Source organism: Agelaius phoeniceus, chromosome 7, assembly GCF_051311805.1.
Source record: "Agelaius phoeniceus isolate bAgePho1 chromosome 7, bAgePho1.hap1, whole genome shotgun sequence".
Lineage (NCBI taxonomy): Eukaryota > Metazoa > Chordata > Aves > Passeriformes > Icteridae > Agelaius > Agelaius phoeniceus.
Window position 1 is genome coordinate 42,404,223 of NC_135271.1, and position 22,803 is coordinate 42,427,025.

A 22,803-nucleotide genomic window follows, 5' to 3' on the forward strand; every position below is an offset into this window, starting at 1 on the left:
GGCTTTCATTTGCTTGGACTAACAGCTAAGGAAACTGGTTTAATTTCTTCTGTGAGAAAAGTGAGATAAATGATGTATGTGTCTCGGGTAAAATATTTGATCACTTACCTTCTTAGTCATCACTGGTCTTTAATCGCACATTATGTAACATTACACCCAGTACAGATTACATCAGGGGGAAAAATCACAACCATGCAGCCTGCAGAAACTAGAAAGTAATTTGTCTCCAGGAGGAAGGATGCTCTTTTCTGCACACTCTGTGTACAGCACCATTTATCATCTGTGAGTGGAACAGCGCTCAGCTGAAGTCACATCAGCCCTGCCCTCCTCTTCGAGGCGCCTGTCCCAACAGCAGCCAGACCCTACAACTTTCCCAGGGCAAAGGCCTCTAAAGCAATGCTAAATCACTCTGCCCAAACAGGTTTATAAGACCTTTTAAACTCTCAGGCTCTGCTGTAGTGGAGTACAGCCTTTTCCAAGCTGCCTCTGTGACAATGCCATATTCAGAGACCCACTGCTTGCAGATTGAAGACAGATCTATTTGCTAATAACAAAAAAAAAAAAAAAAAAAAAAAGGCCTCCCAAAGCCAAACCCTCCAAACAACTTATTTCCTACTGAAGAAACTTCTCTGAGCCTATGAAACCTAACTACTCTTCTGCATGTCTTCCCAAACACAGCATGCCAAAGTAGTAATATTTTATGTTTCAATTACAGGACATTGTGGGCTGCTGCCATCTGCTATGAAAGGGACATTCTGCTCCCTGAACATCCTGGTTGTAATTTTCACAATATTTGAGTTTCTGAGAGATACCAGGAGCTCCAATACAGTGTGTGGATACCCACCAGCACTAACAGCACTTAAAAAATGGGAGAGGTGACTTGAGGGTGGCAACGGATTTTGGCACCTCAGAATTTTTCCCCAGGCAGTGGAAAATATTCCAGCATGCACTAAACATGTAAGAAACTTTCCCCAAAGCACATGGCAAAGTGAAAACATGAAGAAGTGCCTCATGCTATAACATCATCCCCCTTTTCCGGAGTTACAGTTGGGTTCAATTTTCTATTATTGCAGATCTTTGGGGTGGGACTTGTTTGAAGGGCTCAGCCTTGGCCCAAATCCTCTCCCACTGGAAAACAATGAGCCCCTCGACCCCCTCGCTGCTTTAATGGCAGGAGAGCGCAGCCAGCACGGAGCGCTTGGGGAAATTCCTCTCCTCCACCCGCTCCCTCACAATGGGTCAAACATTTCATCCCTGCGTGAAGCCTGAACAAACAGGCATTGCACAAGGAACCGCGGCGGGGAAGCGCGGCCGCCGTGCCAAGGGCAGCCTCTGAGGCACAGAGTTAACCATTGCAGCTCATGGAGCTGCATCCATCCCTGGAATGTCGCTCCTGGGGAGCCCCTGTCCCCCCAGCTGCCTGCCTGACTGATGTCTGGGAAGCTCTGCAAGAGGTGGCTGGCAGGGCCAGGCTGGCCATGACTTGGTTCAAGCTTCCACATCCTCCCACAGATAACAAAGACGGTGATTGCTGACCTCGAGGGCTATTTGCTGTAGGGTCACTTTTGGTTCCCTGGCAGCAAATCTTGATGAAGGTTTGCATTTTTGAAAATTGACCCATTTCATTTATTAATGAAAGAATAACGTGCCCATAAATTATTATGTATCACCTTCAGAAGGAGAAGAATAATTTATTGTTGAAGTGTCTGACCAAACTGTACTTACCACTCAAAGACAATCCAAACCTGGGGACATCTACCTGCCATGCCACACCCTGGCACTTCTTGACAAACCCTGTCTCACTGCCAGCTCAGGCAGCAAAAACAACCTGTGCTGAAAGACGTGCAAAGTTCACCCACATTTTTATCCTTGGAACTATGGATTATGGTACGGTAAGGAATTGTAGGTAGAAATATACAGGCCCACAGTAGATGGGAGCTTCTTTGCCCACAGACTGCCTTGTAGGAGAAGCTGGCATGAGGACTAAGTATGGGCTCAAGAACCTTGAGCCTGTGCCTTACCTGGGCTATTTTTGGTGTGGTTCATCAGTGCTTTTGCCCCAAATCTCAGGATGTGTTTCTACAGGCCAAAAGGAATAAATAGCTTTTTCTTCTGCATTAGGTAAAAAGGCACAGTAAATGGGTTCTCTCAGTTTACATTATTTGAGGATCTGCCTCAACATCTGTGATGCCAAGAGAGCTGAGCATTGCTATGACCCTTCTGTTGATGGCATAAAGCACTTTCTCAGGCAGCCCTGTGCATAGTGTGCTCATTTGAGGGGTAAATAAAGAAGACATCACGGCTGGATGTGCGTTCTCTGCTAGCAATCAATGCACAGCATACACTTTTGATGAGGTTAGAAAACAAGCATCACATGGAGAGAGGAGTACCATGCACATACAACCTTCTGAATATATGTCAGCAATAAAATGATAACTACAAAGGCAAGCAGTAGCTGCCCACGGTAGGATGTCTCATCTAGCTCAAGCTCAGCTCTGCAATACAAGCCCAACTTTGTGTAGTTTGATAAAAAGCTGCCCTAGAACAACAACAAAACCCCTACACACTGCTCTGAAGGATTAGCACAAGGATATATCTTTGTTCACTGAGCCTTTTTTAATCTTGAAAAAGGAATTTCTTACATCAAAAATAGAGGATTCTTTCATGTCACTGTCAGCTCCGTAGCCCACCTAAAATTGCATTATTACCACTGACAGAAAGACAGGTGTTAACAGCTGGAGAGAAAACAAATGTAGAGTGCTGTGGCAAAATTTGAGGAGAAACAGATGTGTGAGCAATGCTGCCTTTGATATTTATTTTAATAGTGCTTCTCAAACGTGTTCAATATTTATGCAGCCATAGGCTCAGCTTTCAGTGGCACACGAGAGCCTGCATTATTCGCCTCTTACCTCTTCTTTTCTTTTCCTCCCTTCCAACAGTCATAAAAAACAGCATCCACAAATCTCCCAGGAACAGCCAGCCTATTCCTCCTCCCCTCCCCCAGTGTGAAATGGATAGAGTTTTTTAGCAGTGGGAGTTCAGTGTGATTAGTATGCTAATACGGGAGAGAGAAAAGGAAATGGAGATGAGAGATACGCTCCTTTAGCGAAGAAAAGCAGGAACAACTGAAAGGAGGATCTCTGCTAATCAATTAACCTACAATGGACCTAATGCCATAAGAAGCTATTGTGCATAAAGGGACAGAATTCTCGGTGACAGATGGCACTTGGGCTCGTGATATTACAGGGCTGCTGCTCCAGAGCTTGTTTACCTCCCATACAGGGGTAAGCAATAAAGCAATAAAATTGCTTATTTATTTTAAAGAGAGAAGTTGAAATGCTTATTTACCAAATCAATCAAGATTTAGTAAGGCAGAACAGCCACAATCCTCATGGCCCTAAAATGCTGGATACTTCACTGATTTCAAATAGCAATTATCTATTGCAGCTTCTTGAACCCGCTCTGACTGCAAAGAGACATTTAATTTGCAAATTTTGATGAAAATTGTCATTTTTTTAATTGCCTATTTCACCGATTTGAATTTTAAAACAAACGATTAACTAGAAGCTCATTTTTACTTGCCTAGGGCAAGCCCAGAAAAATATTTGTCAAGACCCAAGCCTGTCTGCTTAGCATTTGAGTTGAGAAATGCACAACTGCCTTCAAGTCAACATTAGCTGTGACAGAAGCAAGACTATTATTTAACAGTAGCTGAAAATGTCAAAAACAAGCGGCATTTGGCATTTTGACAAGATGGCGTTGAAAAGAAACTATTTTGTTTTTCCTCAACACTCAGATAACCATAAATCAAAAGTGTACAATTACCACTTGGCTCAGAGTACTGCTTTGGAGGGTTTCTCTGAACAGTGGGGAGAAGGAGAGCAGACAGGTCTCCATCTTCTGCTTGCAGCCACCTTCAAGGTCCTATCACAGCCCAGACCCTCCAGACTTCAAAAAACCCATGCTCTGCTCCCAGGATGGAGGTGGCATCATCCAACAACTCATGTCAGACCTCAGGCACATCAGCATGATGAAGACATCCCAAAAGCTAAGGATATATGTTAATGCTCCAAGGTATATGTTTTAGGTGTTAACTGTCTGCCAGAATGAATTCAGACTTTTTGACCTTTTTTTTTTTTAAGTAGGTGTTGCGCTTGGGCATTAATCAGCTTTTTTTACATTAGAAATCATAACAAAGGGTCAGCTGAATGAATTAAAACCAGTATTGTGTTGAAGAGAAGCCTGATACTGAAGAAGTGCAGGAAAAATAATATCTGAAGGACTTTGTTCTCACGGTGAGATTAAGTTGGAAGTTACTGTTTTAATCAACGACAAGATGTGACAGTGTTCATGGTAAACAATATTGTGAACCATCTCAGGGAAACAATGACATGGTGATAAGATACTGCCTTCAAGAGCTTTAGATACCAGAATGAACAGGCCTTAATAATATAAGAGGTGCCAAAGTGATGAACATATGTTCATCTTCATTGCACTCAGCAGATACTGCCCCCCATTCATCTGGGCTCAAGTAGAACAATTTTTCTAGCAAGGTTTCCCACTCATGAAATCCCTTAACATCAGCCAGCATTAGGTAGGGTATCAAATCCCATAAAGATTTGTCTTTACAAGTGTGTCAGCTGCTGCTTCTGTCCTTCCTCAGTGAAGTCTCATCACGCACCTCAGAGCAGCTGTGCAGGAGACATCAGGAGTTTGTTGCACTGACCCTTTCCTACGTCCCATCCCTTAATCTGCCCTGTACCAGCTCCATGACCAACCTCACCACATCCCTCTGGGTTTCACTAGTTACTGTGACCTTGGAAATCACAAACTTTCAGAGTCTGACACTTCACCAAAGCAAAACTATTCCAATAAAAGCTGATTCAGGTGATGCCAGAAAGCATATACTGTCCCCATAGCTTTAAAACTTCCCTGAAGTTTGGGGGGGTTCTGGTAAAAACTGGGTCCCTTTCCTTTGCAGAGCACCTCTGGTGTCCTGCTTCTCAGACTAGTGGTAGGCAGGAGAAGGCAACACTACAAACAACAGGCTGAACCTTTGCACTGACCTTGCACTGATGGGGGAACCACTCCAGCTTCAAGAATCTTATTTTATTGCCAGGGAACAGATTCAGGGTCAACATTTGTCAAGCCACAGGCTGTGAGAGCAACACAGCCATCCTCATTTACCTGTGAACTGATCCAGAGTGGTGAAACCCAGTGGGTTTCACATCCCAAAACTCACTGCAAATCCAGGGATTTGGGGTGCTAAAAAGCACCTTGAGTGGGTGAGTCTGAAAAGACAACTCTCCCTCACACCTTCAAGTTTACTCCCACCAAGGCTAAGAGTTGAATGCAGAAGCAACCTGTCATACCTCTCTTTGTCTTTTGGTACTTAAAGGTGATTCTCCTTTGTAAACTTACATTTAAAACAATCAAAAAGCCCGTGTGTGTACTATACAAATAGCACTGGTATTTGTCTTTGAGCTGGGCATTCTGACCTGACATTGAAACTGAATTCCCTTTTGTATCCAGCCAGCTTTATCAGTGACCCCCCATCTTGCTGCTCTTTGCTGTCCCAAAGTTCATCCCCTGGACCAGTGCAATGATTAAAGTCTGCAGAACTAACCTGGAAAAAAACCACATTTTCAGGAACAGGTAGATACCTTCCCTTCCACCAGCTTCATTATTTCTTAACACTGCTACATCTCTACTCTTATTACCTACATAATATTACCTGTCTAATGCTTCTTATACCACCTAATCCCCTCAGTGGACATATCACCTCATTGATTCACATCCTTAAACCATCAGTCTTCAGGACCTTCCAATTCATCTTCTTCAAGCCACTACTCCAGCACCATTTTTTGCTTGATACACTGATTTGAGGAAACTGGTTGGTAAGAGGAGTCTGAAACTACACAAAGCAGTATTATTTCCCTCTCTCCAGTTTAATCAGAGCAGGCACAGGTCCAACACAAAGCCTCAGCTGAATTTCCTACAAGCAAAATACTGGACAATTAAAAAAAAAAAGCAGCAGGGTTGTGGCAAGCATCTATGACAACAAGCTCATCAGCAGCCAACATTTCGTATTTGCATCATTATTAATCTGCTCTGCCAGATCTGATTCTCCTGAAGAGCTGATATCCCATATAAAAAGCACACACTGCAAATCACAGAGGATGATGACAGTTTTCATCAGTGCTGAAAGAGAGGAGGGAAAGGCAGGATCTGTGGTGTGCTGCTCTTACGTGTTGCACAATGTAGGCATTTTTCTGACCTGTATCAGATGAGAAAAGAAGTAAGGTCTAAACAATTTCATCCCCTTCAAACAGAGTGGGCCAAATTCCCAACCAGCATGAAATGCTGCATATGCAGTGAAATCAATGGAGTTATGCCAGTCTGGCTGAGAACTTGGCTTTGCATGTCAGTTCATTCAGCAATGATTGCACTTGACGTGCAGCTCAGAACAAGCATTTGTTTTTAAACAGAAACAGTGGAGTCTTTCAGTGCTATCCCAGCCTATACATAGTCCTGGCTCCAAGTGCAGGATTAACTCTCCTTAGCTCAGGCTCCTATGCCTTTGTGCAAAGGAAGAGTAGGGAGGAGGAAGAAAGCACTTTCTTCTCTTTTTGGCACACTGATGGCATGTCTCAGCACTCAAGACAAGAAATGATGCTCTGCAGAGCAGGGCAACTTTGCTCTTTGCTGGAACCTGTAATTAACACATGCACTTGATGTCTTTACAGGCATTGGGCATCCTTTCATCCCACCTGAACACTGTGGAGTCACATCCCCCACTTAACCTCAACATTACCAACCCGTGTCCTGGGCCAGACCAGCAGCTTTCACAGAGTTCAAATGGAATATGTCAGTCTAAGCAGGAAGTTGCTAAAGCCTCATTCCCAGGAAAATTCTCTGGTGGCACAGCTAGGCTTACTCCAGGCATCCCTAGGCTTACTCCAGGCATCCCATAGCTAGGCTTACTCCAGGCATCAGTGAGTACTGAGGAAACAACAGGCACAGCTGGGATAGAGAAAAACAGATGAGCCAAAGCATGTTCTGGTGATCACTGCCAATGAGGTGATGCCTTTGGAGGGCAGCTGAGACCAGAACAAGTCAATACAAATGCATCTGTAATGCATCCAAGGTACAATCAGAACGATCACTTACTGTCCTTTTCCTTCTTGCAACATTATGGAAAATGCTAGAGGCTCTCCTTGCATAATTTCTATATGGTAAATTAAAGTGCAACCCTGTTCCTCACAGCTTTCCTTTTAGTGGAAACATTTTTCCCCAATAATTGCGTGAAACAAATCTTGCTTTGAGGTTTGATTACCAAAAATATCAGCATTAAATATCTAAACTGTCATTGAATATCTAAATTTAATTTGGCATTAAATATCTAAATGTTGGTTACAAGATGTACACTGAACTAATCAGAGAACAGAAACAGCCAAACTACATCATGAATTCAGACACTGACATATTTATAAATACAGATTTTTCCTTCAATAAATATTTTGCCATATTTGCTTCAAAGGCACAATTTCAGGATTTCTACCAAAAATGTCATAAAAAAGCAGATCTTATGACTACACTTGTGGAACTTGCCACTGCAAATGCTCTGCAATGTGCACATATGTCCCTGCAAAACTACAGTACAGCAGGTCACCTCCTGCAGGGATGTTTGACAAAGACAAGGCAGAACTGCTGCTTATGGAGAAAGTGAATCCTAGGAACCTCAGTCTGGAAATGCTGCAGGTTGTGCACCTGACACAGATGTACAGGGCACACTGGACACAGACCTCTCCACCAGCTTGGCCTGAAGAAAATTAGTAACTGCCCCTTTGCTTTACATTTCTTTTTGTTCCTATTTATTGCCTCCTATCTGCTACAGTGCTGGGCAGGCTAAAACAGTGTGGATGTGCAACAGGAGCGACTGAACTTCTGTGCTTCAGAACCAAACAAGAAAGGAAAACCTCAAGAAAATGCCAAACTACATTTCAACCTGTATTTCAGCTCTGTTCAGATCAAGAAATAACTCCTACTTCTTCCCCAGCACAGCTTTTAAACATTCAAAGCACAAACTCCCAGTATGCTGCCTGGAAAGTCCAGGCATAAAGTTTATCCTTTAATTTGAGGCTTTGTCATTTGACTGGGGAGGAGGTAATCAGGACAAGGCTCTGGACCATGCTGCTCAAAACATGACAACAGACACACCAAAAATCCAAGCTGGCTGCCTGAAGCAATTAAAGGAGTGTTTACTATTCCATGACAGTTAACATGTTGGACTGACCTTTCATTTACTGTTTAGTGCTGAACATTAAGCTGCAAAATTACTCATGCTTTGCATTTAGTACTGGCATCAGAACTAACAGCATTAGATGGCTATTCCCACGGCGAGGCACGCGTTCCTCTGCCCAGCTGTGCACCTACTTCCAGCAGCACTGATCTGATACCTAACAGCACTTCCACAGGTCCTGTTCGCCCACTGCCATCAGGAATTACCACTAACACTGCTCCAAAATGTAAAAAGCATATGCAAAATGTCCAGGGTGATGCAGCTGGTGCAATTAGGTTCCTTCCTTACGTACCAGGAAGGAAAAAAAGGGAGGACTGGTGTATGCCCACAGGTCCCCACGGCAGCTCCCAGCCAGATGGCAGCAGGGAAGTACAGCAGCTATGGAGGAAAAGTTTCTTTGTTTACTCTCCTCCTAGCTTCTTACAGCAGCCCTGTTATAATGAGAGGCACAGGATACATTTTTCAAGTGCCTGACAGGTCAGCAGTTGGAATATTCCCTCAAAACCCAAGTAACTTTCCATTCAACACCCTCAGGCTTAGAAGAACCTGGAATTTCTACTCTCCGAGGCTACAGATCGAAGGGAGAGGTAAAGTTTCCAGCAAAACACCTTTACTCATATGCTTCTGGCTAATCTTAGTGCTTACTATCCAAAATTATGTTTATTTCTACCCCTGGCTGTAATCTGTCTGGTCAGACACATGGCATGCCCAGGATACTGCATTTCGACAGCAGAGTTAGGAATTTTGGGCCACAGGTTGCCAACACAAACAGAGGATTTTTCCACTCACCCCCTGCACGCCTTCCAGCTTTCAGTTGTGGTGCTGCCCTGCTGTGGGACTGCATCCCAAACCCTCATGCACCTCTCTTCTCACCCTTTTCTCACCTCTGCCTGGATGCTTTTCCATTACATTTCCAAACCTCTCTTTATCACACCTTTTTTGAGACAGTGATAGGCACGATGAATGGAGTCTGTGAATACCAGAGTAACATTCAGTTCATATCCAGACCAGAACATTAATAAATACAAATACATTATGAATTTCCCTGCCATTTGTGTTTTGGGTTTTTTTCATATCCATATTAGCTATTTATATCTAAATCTCTATTTTCTGTATTGTAAGTGAAGTTATCTTATTCCCACTGCAGTTTCAAAAGAGTAGATTTTCCAAGGCTGCTCAGCATGGTAATTAAGATAGAATCACGGCTGATTTGATCTTCCCTGCTTCTTTTTCACTATTTTCATACAACCAATTTTGTGCAACCAATATACCAGCTAAATGGTCAGAGTTATTATGAGATTACTGATAGAAGGCAACTCTGTGTATTTTAAATATCAATGTAACTTCTTAAAGAAAGAGGAAACCTATCAATCAAGGTTGCAATTGTGTTTAATGCATATTTTGCTTTTAACAGCAATTTGCCAGTTTAAACAGCATAGACCTTACAGGGTTAATTGGTGAAGAGGTTAGAGCGCTTTTAAAGTTGTATCTAAATTATACCTTATTCATTCTTTATTGAACAACATTTTTCAGACAGTCTAATGTTATAACTACAAGCTATAGAGTAGCAGCATGTCCACACCACTAGAGTTAAGGCTGTGTCACCATTCTCATCATGAACCTTTCTCAGGGTTTGAACTCATCAGCCCTAAAATCACAGCAGTTTGAAACAACAGGACACCCACAATGTGATCCTGTACTGATGTTAGTCAAGTAAGAATAAAAACAGTAAGACACATATAATAAAGGACTCCACCCAAATTTATTTTGGATGATTGCTGCCTTTGCACAACATGCTCAAAATTTCCAAAATGAAATTTAAAAGTCAGCGGACAGCACAGTCTAACCAGGTTTAGCTGAATCTGAGTGCAAAGTGCTGCAAAGTGGGTGCTACAGATGCACAACAACCACTTCTCACATACTGCACATTTCAACACACACAAGGCTGCTTCTGTGTAAGTATCAGGCTGGCAGGTAACAGCAGTTCTACCACCAAGGGAATAAAGAACCAATCCATCTTCAGTTGTACACACTCGTTGGTCATGATGAAACTACATTGTTTACCAAGTCAGCCCACTGGCTACTGAGGTACTGTGTTATTCCCTACAGTTAGCATAAGAAACATCTGAATTTTTATGCCACTCATGCCCTGGTAAGTCAATAGGGACTTCTCACACTGTCCACCAAGCTGAAGCCATTTATTGAAGTAAAGAAGGTGGATGAGGTGAAATACTGTAAGAGAGAGACCCAACAGCTTCTTCAGCAAATTGCCAGAGCCTGCCTAAAGAAATTTACCCTTCATCCCTGCCCAGCTTCTTGGTTTTATCAACGAAATGCTTTTTATTGCCTTTTGGTTTGATTAAGAGAAAACCTCTGGTCAGGGATTTACTCAGACATGTTCTGCCTCTGCTTAAAGCAAAGTGCCTCTGTAGGTGCTTTCCTGAGACATCATCCCAGGACAGTGAGCTGCAGGTGATGACACTTTCTGAAGCTGCAGAACCAAGCTCTTCATACATCACTTGCTTATTTATTATTTTTACAATTTCCCATTCAAGAAATTTTTCTTTTGTTACAATGCTTTTGGAAGTGCTCATTCCACACTTTTCAGACTTGGAGGTAAGCAGGTAAGACTGAAAAAGTTGCCTAGTTACAGCTTCGTGTACAACGCATTCACACATTTATTAATAAAAACTTGTCTAAACATCTATTTGTTCTTTGGACCAACTCCAGCCTCCCGAGGTGACTGTAACATGTCTTATAAACCTTTCATGGAAGACTTAAAAAATAGTACTTAAAGACAAAAAAGGGAAAACAAATACATTTAAACATCATCAACAAAGACAGAATGGGAAAACAAAGCGGAGACATCCCACGCCAAACTCACTGCAGGCACAGGTTAGTAGTGTCCTCTTGAAATCTGCTTTCTGCCTTCTTGCACTTCTTCCAGCTCATGGTCTTAAAAGCCAGCTGCAAAGCCAAGAGCAAATGCCATGTATGCCCCCAGATATGGGTCACACACTGAAATCCTTCTTAAGAAGGGAAGTGCTCAGCACACAGCCCATTTCAGCTCGCTGCCCTAGCAGGCTGGCTGTGCACTGGCACCTGTCAAACAGGGCTAACAGAACTCTGCCTCACAAAACTGCTGCAAGAACAAATGCATTTGTGGTTGCCTGGACACAGTAACTGCAATGAGGGCTCCATCACTACCTAAAATACAGCACTGCTGATCCCTGCCAACAGAGCAGGGGGTGGGCAAGGACCACCAAAAGTGACATTGGTAATGGAGGGGCTTACGACACTTTATGGTAGTGGCTGATTTACTTCAGAATTGAATTTTGCAATAAAAACTCCCTAAGCTGTTTTCCTATCAACACAAATCAGCTTAAAGGATTGTACAAGAATGACCTGAACTGTATCCTGTTTTGCACACAAGCAGTTTCAGAATCTGTCCGTGGTTCACAAATTCAAAACCAAATGTAGATGCTGGGTGTACCAGGGGAAAAACAGTGAATAGTGTCCAGACTCAGTTTCCACTTCTGTGATACTGGGCACACACCACAGACAAATGAAACGCTATGGCAATAACCCATGAAACCTGCAGTGAGTTTCCTCACCAGTAATGTGGGTCAGAAGAATTATATACTGTGTTAATAGGCATAAATGAGTTACTTATTGCATCAAAGTCCACCTGTAATCCATAAATTTCATAGAGATAGTAAGAGCTATCATGGAAAGAGATCTTCATTGCTAAACATGAACCCTCTCTGTCTTTTTCTAGCTGTTAAGAACAAATTCCTCAAAACTTTCAAGATAAAGTGAATCAAGAAGTTTCAGCTACAGAAACATAGTGCAAAGGTTCAGTTTGGCACTGCAACATTACAGACAGACAGGAATTCATGGTAAACTGTTTAGATTTGGAAAAAAGAATCCTATAATTGAACCAATATTGTCAAATGTATTGCATACTATTGTAACTTCACAGTAATCAAAATCAGACATCAAGGTTTCTATAGAAGCAGCAATCACAGATTGCAGTAAAGTATACCACTCAAGGGAAAAAAATTGCATTTTGGCAATTTCATAGTCAAGTGTTCCTTATGCTCCTCCAACAGTCATTTGTCAAACATTTTCCTGTTTAAAAGGTGCATTTTATTTCTTCTCAGTCCTCGTGAGACTTCTCTGCAATGACTTTGCATTCATACTGAAAAACAGAAATGGACAAAATATTAATTTACATAACTAGTAAAAAAGACTTAAGTGATTTTTCTACAAAATAGGTGATAAAATAGCTCTTGTTAAACTCCACTCAGATAAGTTTGATCTCCTTAAGTTCTGTGCACATACTGGTGACTGCCATTTCTGTCCCCTGAGCAGGTCAGACTATGGGGATGGCCAGATTTCTCCCCAAACACAAAAGTATGTAACAGAGTGTACAGAGCAAAGCATGGGTGTACTCTGATTTACAGACTGATCAGCTCACTAAGTACATCAACGAGAAATGATTGCTGGTTTCTCCCTCACTGCACACCCTCGAGCCAAACAGCTGGCTGGTACACATGGAGGAAGAAATGATATGTACATTTAAACTTCTACTGGAAGGCAATCAATCCCCCTCCTCCAGACTCACCATTGCCAGCTGCCTGCCAATATTGCCCATTGTTATTCCACCAGCAAAAAATATACATGGCAACCAGGAACGGACATAGAGAAAGTCTGGGGATGTGTATCTGGAAAAGAACACACATTTTTGAGCTCAGTGCTGTGCAACACAGAGTCCTCCAAACACAAGGCAAATCCACAATTATTAGGATATTTTAACTCAAAAAGATCCACATTATAGAAATTTAATTTCTTGCAGCAAACAACAAAGGAGGTTTCTTATTGATTATAGCTGCATTTATTCAACCAAACAAAGCATGTTACATTGTTGGCAAGGTAGCAATTTCATTTCAATTAGCATTTCCAACTAGATTTCTCACTTACACTCACATAAGAGCTTTCATAAACAGTCCAATTTATGCTGTGCTCAAAATTAGGTGCTGACAGCTTTGAAAATCATGTCAAATTGTACCCCTTCAGTTATTCTGATTTAATGTTACAGGTTCAGAACATTATCATTTCACCTCAGGGGAGCAAATACTTACTGATAGACTCCATTGTACACCAGAAGCTGTGACACCAGCGTGGCCAGGAAAGCAATTCCTACTCCAAGACCAAAGCCACTTCGTGACCTGTCAAAGGTCCACCACAGCCCGATGGACAGGGCTGCCAACGTGAGAGACAGCTGGATATTGTTGGCAAAATCCACCTTCTGTGCTGCCTGTTAAGGATCAGCTTGGGAATACCATGGACAAGGATAAAGCAATTTTTGTCATTCTGTTTCTATTTTGGCACAACAGAAAAAAAAATATTAAGACAAGTACAGTGTTACCTGTATCATCTCTCACACAGCTATCAGATGTGAGGAATTAAGGCTTGTAATTATCAATTATTTCATGAAACTAAGAACTTATGACACTTCTTCCAATTTTAGGGTCTCTGCACTGTACAAGACTGAAGAGCCTCTTCCCCTACCAAACAATCAGGCATTTTGTACAGAAACACAATGCACGTTACTTCTCACCCTCACCTGGCTCCTTATTACATTGAATATGAAATCTTAAATCTAGCATTAAATTTCTTAAACTGACAGAGATTTGCAGAAAAAAGGTATTTATCACGATTAATTGCACTTTTGTTTAAATTACATGATGCTTTACATTCAGCTCAACATTAAAATGTTAATGTGTTCTATAAATCAAAATGAAAATATTACTGGAAAGTGTTCATCTAAATCAACAATGAAAGTCAGTTTTGTCAGCTTGTGAAAGAATTGCGAAGTCACTTCAGATATCTTTGTGTGTTTCACATCCTTCAAAATGTTTTGGAAACACTAGCTCATTCTCATTACTCCTGTCCAAAACAGATAATTAAAAGGGGGCTTGTCATGTTGCTTTTGCCTGAAAGAAAACTTATGGGATGACAGTATAAAAACCACTGTCTTATTTCCTCACAAAAATCTGGAGGGAGACCTAGTGGAAATGAGAAACAAGCTTGACTAACTGAAATAAATAATTACAGGATAAAAATCAATATCTTCAGAAAAAGTGCCAAAGAAGATAGAACCCTCACCAAATCTGGCAATGTGCAGAACTGGCAACAGCTGAAGAGAAAGCAGTCTGGAGAGCTGTCAAGCAGGAAATACAGACAGTACATTACTGATGTCCTGGGATATGGGGAACAGCTGCTAGAGAACTGCAGAAAATTTGCTGTAAATAATCAGACCCCTGTAAAAAGGAGCTGTCAACTCTTATTTCTTAAAAGCAGCAAAGCTGCCACGGGCTCACCCAACAGGTTCAGGTAGTGAGAACCACAGCACCAGAGCAGAGCATCTCTGGAAGGACAGTGGGGCTTGTGAGGGACAGAGGGAGTGACTTGGAACCTTGGCAGCTCCAGCTCCTGCGGCCACACTGGAGAGCAGAGGGTGGGGAAAACCACACAGCAACAAAACTATCCGTGGCCAAGCAAGCCCAGTGAGAATTCAGCCAGCTCCCCACCTCTCCCTTAATGTGCCCTCTCTTCCTGGGAATGAGGAGATCCAGCAGCACAAGAACAGAACTTTTAGCACCACTTTTGGAGCTGACACGGGTGGAGATGAGCATTGCAGAGATGATCAACTTTCTTTCCAAGACCTCAATTTTCACCAGCAGACCCTGGTTTTAGCTGATGGAGGAGGCACTAGGCATAACTGCAGAAAGCCTTTCAGATCCATGGCACTGCCAGTAAGGTGCACCAGTCCATGAGAAATGCATCCTGTCACCCAGAGTGCTCTCTTGGCATCAAGGAAGGCATCCTTTGCAGAAGGGGGTAGCAACATTTCCTGGCATTGTATAGTCCTGGGTATTCCTGGTCCTGAGCTTTCCCTACTCTTTGCAAAGTGCATGTGCTTCACTCATGACCTCAGACAGGTCCTCAAGCTCCTACTGTGGTATTAATAGGACATCAGCTTGCAACAACCTAAAGCACTTTTCTGTAATACCTACTGCATGAATATCTTCCTGCACTAACCTTAATTATTCAAAGAAAATAAAGACTCTAAGTAAGACAAAACCCAGTATTGAGACATTCCTAATGAAAATGTTTTTCAGAACAAAAAGATGTGAAGCTCATCAGCTCCAATACTGCTACAAGTTGGACACTAACACATAATCTGCCTTTTCCTTGCAAAAATGCTGCATGTTACACCTTTAACACCAATTCAAATTCACCACAACTGACTGTGTGAGCTTTTTTTAAGAGGAAACCCATTTGTTACCACCAATGTCACTTGGTTATAGGATACAGCACTGGCATGATTTATTCCCACAAAGACTGCTACACATCGCATGACACTGGACCATTCTCTCTTGAACTTATGTGGCTCTCCCAGATGTCTGTCCATGCAGGGGTACAATAACCCAATCACAGCTGTGGAGACAGGAGAGAAAAAAGGCCCTCAAGTTAAAGCACTGGCAACATTTAACAACCTAGAATAAAGCCTAAAATAAAGGCTATCTAGACTTTGACAATTAGAGTCACTACTAAAACACACAATTTAAGGATAAACTGCACAAAAATTAGGATAAACAGCACATACATTGTAAAAGAAGAGGAAATTCCAAGAGTTTAATTATTTTAAACAAAGTTCAGCAGCATCTTCAGCCACTGCAGCAGAAGTAGCAATACAGAGACAATTTGAACCAGGGTCACAGGATGACAGAGCTCTCCCCCACACCAAAGTCTGCACTGTTGTTCAGAAAGACCACTAATAGCTGCACAGGCTGGTACTTCAAAAAATCCCACACATCAAACATGTTTAAAATAACTGCAAAACCAACACACCACAGTACTGGTGCGGTTTATAACATCAATATTTTGTGTTTTCTTCTGTTCTTGTTACAAGCAGGCTTTGTTTGGATAACATTTTTCTCTTCTTCAATGCTACTCTCAAGCTCACCCAGAAGAGAGAAAGCCAAGAGCCTACAGTAGCTGTTGAATACAGAAAGCAAACAGGAATTCCAGCCTCAGGGAATTGAGATGCTCTTTCAATATTTCTTCACAAATGTGTTCTCCACTGCAACTGCAGTTAAAAAGATTTTACCAACCACACTAAGGATCTATAATGGTGCCTTAATATTAGACTGTAGTGGTGTGAGCCCAGCAGAGCCTGAGCCATCAGTACAGACTGCAGTGCCTTCAGTCCAGCACACTGCTGGGGGTAACACTGCAAATGCTCTTTGCCACAGAGGAAACTGATCCCCAGGATTCAGGAAAATAAATCATCAGTAAAGCTGGAGTGGAAAAAAACCTCCCTGAGCAATTTTTTTGCCAAAGGCCTTGGGCCAAACTCATGACTAATAATGGTGATGGATGAAAGGACTTTTCTGAATGCAGCCTCGATCACCCCTGATTATAAATATGCAAAATACCTTTATTCTGCTCATAATAATAAACCATACTGCAGAGAAATGTTACATCAATTCCACGAAGGCTGTGCAAGTGCAAATGGTAAGAAAATGGGTGAATTATCAGCATTTACCACACAGGTTCCCTGTATGCATACCAGCAGAGAAGATAAGGAAAAAAAATGGAGAAGACTAATAATGAAAAAAGAAAACCCTGAACACCTCAACAGAGTGACTCCTGCTGGGAAAAGCTAATTAAGGCTGTAGTATCTTTAAATCAGGTGACTTAAAAATCAAGTACTAAAATCAAAGAGTGCACTTTACAAGCCATATCCAGTCTTTCCATCCAAACTACCAACCCATCAGGCCCAGAAAGGCCCACAAGTTTCTTGTCAGATGATGGCAAGATGTAGCCTTCCTGAGTTCCCATGGCAGCTGCAGCGTTCTCAGGTGACCCAGGAGAGCACAAAAACTAATTCCTGGACACATGTGTATTTGTGTATGCAAGAAAAACATCAGAAGCATACTAACAACTCAACAAGGACAGTGATGCTGAAAGGGAATTTTTTATCTTCCCCACCTCTCACACAGTTTTTTGCAACTACCCATCTCAGCACAGCAGGCACAGACACACGACTGAACTTACCTGATGCTGTGCCACAGCACGGTGGTACCCACCAAGCTGAGGAGAAGATGCTTGTGATCACATCAGGGGGGAAGAGAGTAACGTTTCTCTGGATCTGAAGCAAGTTTAATACTAATGCAAGAAATACACCAATAAAAAACAGCACTACACCACGAATTACCAAATTCATGCCACGACTGGTTACAGATGAAATGTATGGGCCACACTTTTTTGGTAAGGTTGGCATTGCATCATTTTCTGCCATGACTTCCTAAGTTATCAGAGGCATCCAAGAGGCTGACTGAGGATTCACTTGCAATCAATATTTCAACTCTCTTCAATTAGGAGACACCCAAATCCTGAAAAATAATAAAAAAGAGTGAAAATTTAGATATAAGAAACATTACTGAAATAAGTTGTATTTCCCTCAACTTATTTGGAGATTGGGTTAAAAAAATGTCTATTATATTTTTTCTGAATTTTCTGAAGAGGCCATTAGTCCTTTGATAGCAGAATCAACCACAGCATCAAAAATGCCTTACAAAGGGAATATGTTTCACAAGTAGTTTTTTCTTCTAGGAGACAGAGGAGGAAACATGTGGGATGGGACAAGTAGGAATGTGGAAGTACATTCCAGGAGGTGAAGAAATGACACAGGTATCAGATGGAAGAAAGGCTTGCTCTGCAGTAAGAATAAATTGGTTTACTCCCTTCCTTGAAGCAACAACTGGAGAGGTTATATAATTCAGCAGCAAGTAAACACAGCCCTCGATTCCAAGTCAGCCACAGAGCTTCAGAGATCTCTTTTCTTGAAGAGACACTAAAAAAACATTTCTCAACTGGAAAGTGAAATCTCTGAAGTAACTTTCAGGCTGGAGTCAGAATTTCAGCAATCCTGCAGCATACATGTTTTGTAACCTCCAGTAAGAGCAAACAGCTCAGCAAACCACAGCAGTAACTTCAACAGACAGAAATATTTACCAAAGTAACACACACATCTGGAGAAAACTGCCCTACATCACGACAAACCCTAACTGTAATCAGGCACAGAAGCACCTGAGGGCAAAGCAAAAGGAGCTCCACCTGCCTTTGCACTAGGAAGCCTCTGACATGAGTAACTGCCGGCACTACAGGAATGGCAGAGTTCCCACCCCAATCCCTTCCTCAAAAAAAACAAAACCTGTCCATCATGAGTCTTGTTATACATGGATTCAGTGCCACATTCATGTACAACAGCGATTTTGATCGACAGCTTAGCCACCTGGAACTTTAGAAAAAAAGCCCTGACATTGTTTTTAAATCTGAAACTGCCAGCTGGTAGCGGCTTCTGTTAACTCTTATTTATGGCACATGGGGAGCCAAACCAGAACATCCATCCCCTTTCCACTCAGCTCCAGCCAACCCCGAGGAAGCTCTCTGCAGACACAGCAGCAGAGCAGAGGACTCAGCATTCATTCACTTCTGCTGACTGAAAGCCAAAAGGAAAGTTAAATACATCGGCTAGTTAAAATATTCCAGCCAACTGCACAGATGTGATGCCACACCATGGCATACTCCATCACATGAAGAAAGTTCCAACAGACAGAAAAAAAAAGAGGAAAAAAAAAAAAAGAAAAAAGTTCTCTTCATACAAAACTTCCCACTGGCAGTTTGGGGAGGCAACAGTGTCTTCCTAAGAACACAAGCTCTCTTCCACACAGCCAATTCCCCACGTTCCTTGTAATCATGAACACAGCTTGGGGGGAAAGAGAACCACCAAGGTGTCAGGCTTCTTGTCTGCTTCCTGAGTCAGACTGCCAGCCTTGATGTCTGTATCAAGGCTGGCACTGGCACTACAACACTTCCTTCAAGCAAAAAGGAGGTGCTCCAGATTTTTCTTTCCTGCTCTGGATAGCACGGCACTGGAGCTTGGCATACTTGGATCATACTTTTAGCCTCCAGCAAAGAAACCATGGAGTCACAAAAGCAGCACTACTTCTACTGAGAGTCTCCCTTGTGTCCCCTGGGGCTTTGGGATTACCTGGGATTACACCAGGTAATCACTGGAATTCTCAGAATTTACAGGAGTCTTTCTAACACAGGGCATTGGAGGCTGTAGCTCCCAATCACAAACTCTGCAGGAATACTGTGCCTAACATGGGTTTTCAAACTGTTATGTCCCTTCTCAGCTTTGGCTTGCCTAGGGAAATAAACTAAATTCTTAACTCTCCACTTCACCATCCCAACTGCTTTTCACACTTCCTGAAGTCTGCATATCCCTTTTTATAAATGCATGACCCAAGCTGATATATTAGGAAGCTCACACTTTTAGTTCTTCCTCTAATGAGCAGCACACAGGATAACAGTTTCTTTTTTCAGTCATAAAGTGAAACGTCCTGTGATCCTTTACTTATTCAAGTCTCCCTTCTTTCCCTCTTTCCTATTACTGAAGTCCTTCCTCCCTGGCACCAGCTCCAGACCTTGCACATTGCATTTCAGCCCATATGGGGAAATTTATTTCTGACAGCCAACTTCAACCCACTTTTTCTGCAGGATCTCTCAGGCCTCTTTGGCCCTGCAAATGTTGCCAGCTTTGGGTCATCAGCAAGCATCTTCCTGTACCTATTTTGTGCACCAAGCTTATCAACTAAAATAGAATCATAGGATGTTTTGGACTGGAAGAGACCTTAGAGATCATCTAGTTCCACTCCTCAAATACTGAGAGAGATCAGCCCAAGTCCCTGTCTTTGATGAAATCTAGAAATAATTTCCCTACATTGATTATTTCCCCATTTTACACTCTCTCTTGGTATCTCCCTCTAACAAGACTCTGTTGTTTGTAATTCTTCATCTACAGGAATCTTCAGCCTAATTAAGAATCATCAACTATCCCACATGGCAAAACTAATGTAAACACTGATTGGCTCTTACTGGTTTTTCTCCTAGAAGTGCTGATGATCAAGTAAAAGTCTAATTTTATTCCCATATAAATCACTTTCAAATCATAAAACCTGCACTTGTATAATTTCCACTTTTTTAATATGCCATTCAGCAAATACATATTTAATTCTGAAGGCTTATCTAAATGCAACAGGAAGGAAATCACTTACTGCTTCTTCACAACCACTGCAGGTGCAAGTTATTCAAGACACCAGAACAGATTTTTATTAGCAGGTAAACAGCCTGACCGCAGCAAGGCCACTTGGGTAGGTACATACTGACAGATGTTTATGAAAGTAATTCAAAGTCTGAAACTAGCATGACGTAGTCATTTGCACCTGGTGAGAAACCACCACCTACACATATAATTCCTAGTTGTTTCATCAGTTTCCAGATTTTCCACTGACCCTGAGACCTTCTGGCATGGCACAGAGCAACTGGAGAAGGGAGCAAAGGGATCAGTGCTCAGGAAACATTCTTTATTGCCCCAGACAGCCGAGGCTCACAATGCCCTGGCACAGCACAGATATATACTATCATCACCTCTCATGGAAATTAAATTACTATCTCGAAAGACTCCAATTCCTTCTGACTAGGAGGCCACTGTTCCTGCAGACAGCAGAGACTCTGTCTCCTTTTAAGCCTTATGTTTTACTGCAGGTTTCCTCTCAGACAGGAACAGATCACAACATATTGAACCAACAAGACTTCAGAGCCTTCACTTCCTGGGGAATGCACATTCCCAGCTGTAACACGGCACTGAAAGCTGCAGGCTTGGCACTGCCGGAGTCTCAGCTGCACTTCCCTGCTCGCTGGCACACGCGGACTGCAGCCCAAGCTTTTCAACACACTGTGCACCGTACACGACTCGCAAGGCAGCCACACGGTGTCTGGCATTGCGCAAAAAGTTAACAAGTAAATTATCACCCTGGACATTTATAAAACACTTAGTCACTTAACTGTCTCCTAAGGAGAAGATCCCTCCTGCTCCCCTGCGCTCTCCCTGCGCACCGAGAGCGATTCACAACTTCTGGCACCGCACAGACACACCGGGCACGGCGCGCTGAGGCCGACAACGAGAGGGTTTATTTAGGCAACACTACGCAGGAGATGGCAAGAACCCATCCGTCTGCAGCGAGGCAACGCCAAAAGCAAACAAAACCATCGCGTCTCAGCCATCGGGCGGCGGTTCTGCCCCGGACTCCGGCCCGGGGGAGCCCAGCCCCCCTAGGCAGCGCCGGCACCTCCGGCCCGGCCCGGCCCGGCCCAGCACGGCCAGCGGAGGGGCCGCGGGCCCGGGCAGCCCCGCCGGGCACGGGCTGTCCCGGCTGCTGGGGAACGGCCCCGCCGGCCTCTCCCTCCGTCCGTCACCCCCGGCCCTAACCCGAAGCACCTCCCCGACCCGCGGGCAGCAGGAGCCGAGGGGCGCCGCTACCCGCCCGGCTCGGCCCGTCCCCCCGGCCCGCGGCTCCACTGCCCCGGCCCAGCCCGGCCCCTCCGCAGCACCGGGACTCACTCGGCCTCCGCCATGTTCCGCAGTCCCCGCCCCGCGCAGCCTCCGCAGCGCCCGCCGGGCCTCGGCCGTGCCGGGCACGGGCAGCGCGGGGGGGCGCGGGATGCTCGGCCCGGAGCCGCCCGCTCCGCCTCGGACAGCGCTCCGTGCGCGGCTGCGGCTCCGGAGCGGGCCCGGGGCGCTGCCACGAGGTTTGTAAGAGGAGCACTTCACTTGGAGTGCTGTGTGCAGCAGTAATGGGTACAAACTGAACGACAGGAAATTTAGGTTAGAGATTAGGAAGAAGTTCTTTACTGTGAGGTGATGAGGCACTGGAATAGTTGCCCAGGAGGGCTGTGGATGCCCCAACCCTGGCAGTGTTCAAGGCCAGGTTGGATAAGGCCTTGGTCAGTGTGAGGTGTCCCAGCCAGTGGCAGGGGGTGTTAGGACTGGATGATCCTTAAGGTTCCTTCCAACCCTTAACATTCTGTGATCCAATAATCAGAAGAAAAGCTGGATGTGTTGGGCTGTTAGCCCCATGACCACGCTCCCAGCTGGGCTGGGGGCAGTGCCACAGCCGGTTCCGCCTTCAGGCGCACACATGGTGGGAATGAAGTCCTTGTCCCCAGCTGAAGCTGCCAGCCCAGCTTCGGCCCTCCTGAGCACCTGGTCCCACATGGACTTTCCCATGCGCTTGACTTTATTGATGGAGGACAAAATTGCACATCTCCGTGTTCCAGAAGCCACGGTTTCACCTCCAGTTTGGGCCTTTTGGGGAAAATGTACAACATGAAGCAGAAAACAATTTGCTTTAGCCTTTCTTAGGGATGGTTAAAGGCATCACAATAAAAAAACACCATTTATGTATGCGAGATGGAATATGTGAGAATAATGCATCGTATATCATATATTCCTATTATTGTATTAATTAGCTATTCAATTTCTCACACTTGATATTGAATACTATTTATTAAAAAGATTT

General features: G+C 43.5%; 1 protein-coding gene across 1 annotated transcript; it reads right to left on the reverse strand.

Moving 5' to 3' along the window:
- Positions 1 to 10,045: 10,045 nt before the first annotated feature.
- Positions 10,046 to 21,998, reverse strand: INSIG2 (insulin induced gene 2). Its single transcript, XM_054636463.2, has 6 exons — positions 21,846 to 21,998; positions 17,432 to 17,769; positions 15,684 to 15,808; positions 13,447 to 13,613; positions 12,930 to 13,029; positions 10,046 to 12,503 (listed from the first exon to the last, which is right to left on the reverse strand). The coding sequence occupies exons 2-6, from the start codon at positions 17,673 to 17,675 to the stop codon at positions 12,462 to 12,464; spliced, it is 678 nt and encodes a 225-aa protein (XP_054492438.2). The 5' UTR covers positions 17,676 to 17,769; positions 21,846 to 21,998; the 3' UTR covers positions 10,046 to 12,461.
- Between the last annotated feature and the right edge of the window lie 805 nt (positions 21,999 to 22,803).